Source organism: Peromyscus californicus, unplaced genomic scaffold (assembly GCF_007827085.1).
Source record: "Peromyscus californicus insignis strain IS unplaced genomic scaffold, ASM782708v3 Scaffold_11__1_contigs__length_118956290, whole genome shotgun sequence".
Taxonomy (NCBI): Eukaryota; Metazoa; Chordata; class Mammalia; order Rodentia; family Cricetidae; genus Peromyscus; species Peromyscus californicus.
The window spans coordinates 78491322-78499606 of NW_026294402.1; the positions used below are offsets into that span (position 1 = coordinate 78491322).

General features: G+C 38.0%; 1 protein-coding gene across 2 annotated transcripts in view; it reads left to right on the forward strand.

Moving 5' to 3' along the window:
* The window catches only part of Ttk (TTK protein kinase), a 44006-nt gene extending 36765 nt beyond the window's left edge, over positions 1-7241 (forward strand). For both annotated transcript variants that reach the window (XM_052715510.1, XM_052715520.1), the window contains exons 18-22: positions 555-635; positions 3383-3559; positions 3948-4032; positions 4574-4671; positions 6811-7241. In XM_052715510.1, the coding sequence (XP_052571470.1) occupies positions 555-635; positions 3383-3559; positions 3948-4032; positions 4574-4671; positions 6811-6891 (522 nt within the window). In that variant the 3' untranslated portion in view covers positions 6892-7241. The remainder of the gene's footprint in view (positions 1-554; positions 636-3382; positions 3560-3947; positions 4033-4573; positions 4672-6810) is intronic.
* Positions 7242-8285: the final 1044 nt, after the last annotated feature.

The window sequence follows — 8285 nt, forward strand, 5'->3', positions numbered from 1 at the left end:
TTCCAATGGGGTCGAGACCCACAGTTTGAGAACTGTTGAACTAAAGGATTATGCTGTACCATTTCTGACTATAGAAACTCTTAAGATTTAGCTTTCCATCCAATCTCAATCTGCATATGGGGCCAAAGAATATTAGGAGGATAAAGCTAGCTGGCTCTTATTATTTATATATTAGTTTGTTGGTTTGTTTATTGAAGAGGGAAGAATGTTGGATATATTTGAACATGGGAGTGAATGGTAGTTAAATCCCTCAGAGTTCAGAATTAGCCTAGGCAGTTGTAAGGGCAGACTGTACTAGTTCCCCCACCACGTTAGAGACGAAGCACAGCTTTCGGAAATGAGCCAGTTCATTCTCAGTCTGACTCATTTTGTGGGATGTTGTGATGTGATCTTGCAGATATTTTTATACTGTTGGCAGTTATTTGAATTTTTTGAGTCTGTCACTTAAATCACTAGTTATCCAAGTTTCCAAGAATCAATCTGACATTTATGTATTTACAAATCTAGAAAGATGTTTTCATTGATTTCTCTGTTTTCTGTGATTTGACAAATAGGTTGGCACAGTTAATTTCATGTCGCCAGAAGCAATCAGAGACATGTCTTCTTCAAGAGAGAATGGGAAAGTCAAGACCAAGGTACTGGAAATAGCTCATTCACCTGGTACCAGTAAACTGCACCTTTTGTAAATTTTGGGGGGACTGACTTTCACCACTCTTTTAATTTATTTTATTTTATTATTTTATGTGTGTGTGGTTGTTTGCCTGCATATATGTCTGTTCCCCACGTGTATGCAGTGTTCTTGGAGGCCAGAGGAGGCCGTAGCATCCCCTGAGACTGGAGTTAGAAGGTTGTGAGCTGTGGTATGGTATGCTAGGAAGGGAGCCCAGGTCCTCTGGAGGAGCTGCCTGTGCTCCTGACCACTGAGCTGTCCGTTCTTTAGACTTGAGATTGTCCTTCCATGCTGTTCTTTTGTATGGTGGCTCCTCACAGTGTGCTCCTGTGAAGTAGACCTAGGGAGAGCTCTGTGAAGTTTGAAGTTTAGGGGTTTTGTTGTTGTTTTTGGTTTTTGGGGGCTTTGTTTGTTTGTTTGAGACAGGGTTTCTCTGTGTATCCCTGACTGTCCTGGAATTCACTCTGTAGACCAGGCTGACCTTGAACTCACAGAGATCTACCTGGCTCTGTCTCCTGAGTGCTGGGATTAAAGACGTGTGCTTCGCCGGGCGGTGGTGGCGCACGCCTTTAATCCCAGCACTTGGGAGGCAGAGCCAGGTGGATCTCTGTGAGTTCGAGGCCAGCCTGGTCTCCAAAGCGAGTTCCAGGAAAGGCGCAAAGCTACACAGAGAAACCCTGTCTCGAAAAACCAAAAAAAAAAAAGACGTGTGCTTCTTGAGTTGTCTCTCCCTGTGTGCCCTGGTTATTTTCTCCTGTCTTCTTAATTTAAATCATAGTTGACTTAAATTTAGTGTGTGAACTTGGATTAGCACTATTAATTTAGCTGGGTGTGGTGGTACAAGCCTGTAATGCACCATTGGAAAGCCACAGCTAGAGGATCATGAGTTTAACAACAGTATGGGTTATGTAACATGACCTTTCTTTTAAAAAGATAGAAATTTTACTGAGTTTTAATTTGGCTGTTATTTATAGGTTTTATTATAGTATTTTAAATGCCTATTAATTTCTAAGGTTTGTAATTTCAGTTAAAAGTTGTCTTTCACTTTAAGGTTTTGATTTATACCTAGAAGTTATAATTCTTTCAATTGTCAGTTCAGTGATTTAATATGCAATGGTAAATCCCCCCTCCTCACTCTCCCTTTTCTTTTCCCCATTCTGTTTTTGAGACATAGTCTCCTTGTATTGTCCAGACTAGCCTTGAGTTCTCAGAGCACCTTAGCCTTCTAAGTGCTGGGATTACAGATGTGTGCCACCACACCTGGCTTGGTTTTCAATATACAGTAACATCTTAAAAATTCATCCTTGGGGCTAGAGAGAAGGCTCAGCGGTCAAGAGCAAGTTCTGCTCTTGCAAAGGACCCAAGTTCAGTTCCCAACATCCATGTTGGGTAGGTCACAACTGCATGTAACTCCAGCTCCAAGGGATCCAATGCCCTCTTCTGGCTTCTGTGGACAGCCATACACATGTGGCGCACACACACACACACACACATAATTTTCACTTTTTAAGTTTATCCTTTTTCTTAGTTGGTAATCCTGTTTATCACAGATAAAAATAGTTTTCTCTTCTGTGTGTGGTGTTTTGCTCTTGTTTCCTAATATTAAATTGTAGTTTCTGCCGGGCGGTGGTGGCCTTTAATCCCAGCACTCGGGAGGCAGAGCCAGGCGGATCTCTGTGAGTTCGAGGCCAGCCTGGGCTACCAAGTGAGTTCCAGGAAAGGCGCAGAGCTACACAGAGAAACCCTGTCTCGAAAAACCAAAAAAAAAAAAAAAATTGTAGTTTCTACTTTACTTTTATTTCTTAAAACAAAACAAAACAAAACTGGTTTTGAATGTCCGTTTCTTTTTATTCCCCCAGCCTTCACCGACTTTCTATATCATTTGGTTTAGATGTATTCTTTGTGGAAAGTATTTGTCTATGTTTGTTTTTCATTCTCCGTTTTCCTGTTGCTGTGATTATTCCTAATGTGATTGAACACCATGAACATTTAATTGCACTGGGCTTGGGAGAATGAATGATACTTGTTAGTACTTATTCAGAAACCCCCTGGGCTGCAGAGGTGGCTCCGTAGTTCAGAGTACTTGCTGCTCTTGCGGAGGACCTGAACTCAGGTCCACACATACACATAAAGTAAAACATAAATACATAAACCTACAAAGGACAAGAAACTCTTTTCCATGATTGACTATGTTCAATTTATTTAATACCCATAACAGTACACCTTATTTTATTTTTGCTGTTGGGGATTGGACTGTACCAGGTGATTGATCTGCCCTGACTCTGTCCAGCCTGCTTCAGTGGTTTAATACTCTAGAGATTGGGGTTGTACAATTTAAACGACCTTTTAAGAACATATACATGTTGTGAGTTCAGATGCAAATGTATTACAATCTAATCTTTCTGGGACAGACAAGTAAATTCAAGTTTATGGGTATGTTATTTTTTATTGTTTTTTCACAGGATGCCAAGAAATTCTTTATTTCTTTTAAAATAGTTTTGAGTTTTTCAAAGTTTAAAGTTAGTTCTTCTCTATAAAATTACCAAATGTAATGAAAACTAAGAAAAGATGTTGTGTAAGCATAATCTTATACTTTGATATTCATTGAGGTTTTAACTGTTATTGTATAATCAGTATTACAGATATATAATATTATATATAACATTACCTTTTATGTTAAAATAAAGCAACTTTTCTTCTTCTCCTACTTAGATAAGCCCCAAAAGTGATGTTTGGTCCTTGGGGTGCATTTTGTACTATATGACTTATGGGAAAACACCATTTCAACATATCATTAATCTGGTCTCTAAACTACTTGCCATAATTGACCCTAGTCATGAAATTGAATTTCCTGATATTCCAGAAAAAGATCTTCAAGATGTGCTAAAGGTAACATTAACAGAATGTGGTTATAGAAAGATAATGTCTCATAATTCCAAGTCTGTTTAAGAGAAATAGTTGAGGTGATTGGAACTCTCGAGCTGTCTTGAATCTGGCTGCTGTAGTGAAAGGAGTTCCTGACAGAAGTTGTTTTTAAAGCATGCTTACTGTGAAAGGTGGTTTTTACTTAATGAACACTTGGGGATTTCTAAAAGGTGACTCAGAAAACCTCTTACCGTTGTCTGAGTAGGATGATGTCTAGTTTCTCTAGTATGGTGTCATCTGGAAAGCTACTTTGTCAGCATCATATATGAAAACTTGCTCCTTTTATTTTTTGTTTTTATTTATGTATTTATTTATGTATGTATGTATGTATGTATTTATTTATTTATTTTAGTGCTGTTTAGTAAGGGACCCTAAACAGAGAATATCCATTCCTGAGCTGCTCGCACATCCGTATGTTCAAATTCAACCCCATCCAGGTACTGCTCCTGTAAAGGTTACTGTTTACTAGATTACCAGTAAGAATGCTGTGTTAACTGTAAAAAACCAGAATCTAAATTGGCCTCTCCCCTATACTCTGCCTTCTTCAAGGAAGTTGGTGTTTTGCCTAATAATAGTTAATAACATTGCCTTTTTTAACTTTGTTATTTAATCTCACATATCCTACATAGGGGATCATGATAAAAAATAATGGCCATTAGTGTACAATTTATTAAGTACAATGTATATTTTTTTGTTGTTATTTTAGGAACAAAATCTTTTTATAACCTAGACTGTCCTTGAATTCATGATCCCTTTCCCCAGCCTCCAGAATGTGGTTTTTTTTTGTTTTGTTTGTTTGTTTTTGATTTGGGGGGGAGGGGGAGGGGCAGGTCTTGCCTCAAACTTAGAGCAATATTCCTACCTCAGCTTCCTGAGGGCTGGAATGAAAGGCATGCAGAATGTGTACTTTCTAATGAATTTATGCTATTCTTTTTGTTGATTATATTCCAGCATTTTGTTGATTATATTCCTTTACAGGCAGCCAAATGGCTAGAGAAACCACTGATGAAATGAAATATGTTCTGGGTCAACTTGTTGGTCTGAATTCTCCTAACTCCATTTTGAAAGCTGCCAAAGTAGGTGCAATCTACATTAATTTCGGCTGTTTTAATGTAGTACAATGAGTTAGACACGTAAAGAAACTTATAGACAAAAGGGAAGTTAACTGTTCACATATGTGGTGAAATACATATCTGCAGTTTGGTACTCACTGTGTGTTTGTTTTTTACAAGTATAGATCTTTCTGATTTGTGTTGTTATTGTTCTTAGGGTTCCAGCTGGAATAAAGAGGAATTTATCTTTTAAACTGTCTCAACAACATTCTTAGCACAGCTCTAGAAATCATTTCTTCTAGTCAATTTTTAATGCAGCCTTAGGAAAATGACAGTATTTATCATATGCAATAGCTTCTGTAGCAATTGGCACATTCCCTGAAGGACATCTCATGCTTGCCAGCTTCCTGGGTCTTTCTCTCTCCAAGGTGGTGATGAGGTTTGATTTTTTTGTTTGTTTTGTTTTGAGACAGTGTTTCACTATGCAGCCTCCCTAGCCTGGACCTTAGGGTATAGACAAGGCTAGCCTTGAACTCACACAGATACCCACCTGCCTCTGTCTCTGGAGTACTGGGGGTAAAACTGTGGGACACCACCCTCAGATCCATGGTGATGTTTGGATCTCACTGTCGTCAATACTTTCATAATTTCTATTATCTATGATTGCTCATCAACTAGATTAGCTACTAAGCAATTACAAATTAGATATGTGAATCATAGTAGCATAAAATTATGGAAATTTGAACTAACAACTCTTTGTTCTCTGGATCAGGGTTGAGTCAGCCTATATTGCTGATGTGCAGTTGCCCATTTTAGAGTGAATTTATTATATATTCTCTATACTATGTATATTCGTGGAATCTTGGACTTCTTACTAGATGCTGATGGCTAAATCAGTAGCCTTGGGGTGTTTAAAAGGCATTTGTTTGTTTGTTTGTTTAGGTTTTTCGAGACAAGGTTTCTCTGTGTAGCTTTGGTGCCTGTTTAAGTTGAACAAAAGGCATTTATTTTTCGAGACAGGGTTTCTCTGTGTAGTTTTGGTGCCTGTCCTGGATCTCGCTCTGTAGACCAGGCTGGCCTCAAACTCACAGAGATCTGCCTGGCTCTGCCTCCCAAGCACTGGGATTGAAGGCATGTGCCATTGCCGCCGCCAGACTCAAAAGGACTTTATATACATTTTTTTATTTCATGTCTCCATATTTTAAGTTCATATCAGTATTATTCAAAATGTTCTTTTAAATAAAATTAAGGTGAATTAATCACCCATCACTGAGATTTTAAGTTACTTCATGGCAAATATATATCACCTTCATAAGTTAGATGTTGACTTAGCCTTCAGTCTTGTTTTTTTCTAAATACATAGCTTTTAATAATTCAGTTTTTCCTTGTATCCATGGGTTCCATACCTAGAGTCAACTGCAAATCAAAAACATTCTGAAAAATAATTTATGTGTACTGGACATATACCTACTCTCTTGTTACTATTCTATAAAAATACATTAAAACGGCCGGGCGGTGGTGGCGCACGCCTTTAATCCCAGCACTCAGGAGGCAGAGCCAGGTGGATCTCTGTGAGTTCGAGGCCAGCCTGGGCTACCAAGCGAGTCCCAGGAAAGGCGCAAAGCTACACAGAGAAACCCTGTCTCGAAAAACGGAAAAAACAAAACAAAACAAAAATACATTAAAACACTTATCATATTTACATTGTATTAGTTACTCTAGCTATGAATTAAAATACTCAGAAAGATGTATGTACATATATGCAAATAGTATGCACATTTTGTAAGGGACTAGAGCTCCTTGTCAGGTAGGAATCCTCTTAACGAGCCCTTCAAAGGTACACTAAGGGACAAGGGAACCCAATTAGACTTATTTACATAGTAATTTTACTGTCTTTGTTCATTAGTGTAAATAGCTTCTGAGATTATTGTTTCCTAATGAATATTTGATGTGCAGGGATTTATGAGTAAGTTATTTTAAGGAAAAGTAAGGGGCTCACAGTGGTCTTACAGGCCTGTGTATATGCTGATTGTGCTATACTATAATTCTCTTATGGAAAGGTTGAACTGCATTTCTTTATATTTAGAATACATCATAATTTCTACTAATCTAATAATACATTGAACTAAAATGTTGAAAAACAGATTTGTGTTTTTATTTTAGACTCTATATGAGCGCTATAATTGTGAAAGTCAAGATTCTTCCTCATCCAAGACTTTTGACAAAAAGGGAGAAAGAAAGTGATGCACAGTTACTTACAAACCAAAACACTAACTCTGTCATCTGCTGTCATCTGCTGTATCGAATCTCTGTGGAAACAACCTTAAGAAACAACCTTGCCTGAGTTTCATCAGTGAAAAACGTCAGTACATTATCCCCAAAAGAAAACTGTAAAGTTAACCACTAATGGCACTGTATATATTAAATTATAGAGTTGTGCTTTGTTTTATGCTTTTCTGTAAATCTAATCTGTCCGGTAACATTTCACACTTGGAGCAGTGGGGGGACACTGGAGTGTTGAAGATCTCTGTAAATAAGAGGATGTCTTATTCTGAAGACCTATGTAAATAAAGCTTAGCATGAGAGTCACCACAGTCCCCAAGTTGCACGATTGTTTTTTCTTCAATCAAATGTGTTTTTGCCATGGTAGCAAAATTCTTAGAAGAACTGGATTAAGAATAGATCATAATAAATAAACTATAACAATTAAATTTCCAAAGGGTTTAAGATTGTAATTAGGCCCAAATGGTGGTGGCATCACACGCCTTTAATCCCAGCACTCAGAAGGCAAAGGCAAGCGGATCTCTGTGAGTTCAAGGCCAGTTCTAGGGCTACAGGCTAGACTACAGGGCTAGTTCTAGGACAGCCAGGGATACAAAAGAAATGGTGTTGCCAAAAAGAAAAAAAAAAGAAAAAAGAAAAAAAAAGAAAAGGAAAACAAACCACCACCACCAAAAAACACTAAATGGATTTTCTAGTTGTCTATGGCCCTGATACCATCTGTAGCGTTCAGTCTGCATGTGGCTTTTTCAGTTCTGCCTTTGACTTTTCATAGTACATATGGGTTTTGGTGTCCAGAGTCTTGTCCTGGAGTCTGTGGTGTATGTAAGTATAGTTATAGTTGCATGCCATTATCGAGTACTTTTTGGTAATGATTATAAATGTGGCTTCAGTGTGCGAGCCTGTCTTTCCTTCTCTTGGTCCCCTCCCCTCCCCGCATCTTGAGGATCAAAACCAAAGCCTTGTAAGAATCACACCATATATGCAACTATTTCCAAACCAGAATTCTGAATGCTTCCCTCAAATATTTCCAAATAGAGATACTCAGTTTTGCCTTGCATTAACACAGTATTAGTTTCTAAAATAATAGTATATTTTAAAAAGTAGACTTCCTTTTTAAAGAGCAGTTTTAGGCCCACAAGAAAATTAAGCCGAAAATAGAGAACTCCTGTGTATCCTTTACCCTCTCTCACAGGCTGCCATCACTTTTGGCATTACCATCATCAAAATCCCCAAGCAGAGTCATAACTTTGTTACAATCCATGACTAAAAATCCAGAGTGTATGTAAGGTACATTCTGTGGACTTGGACTTGTCTAACGAAGGCATTTATCCTACAGAATGGTCTTGGTGTCCTTG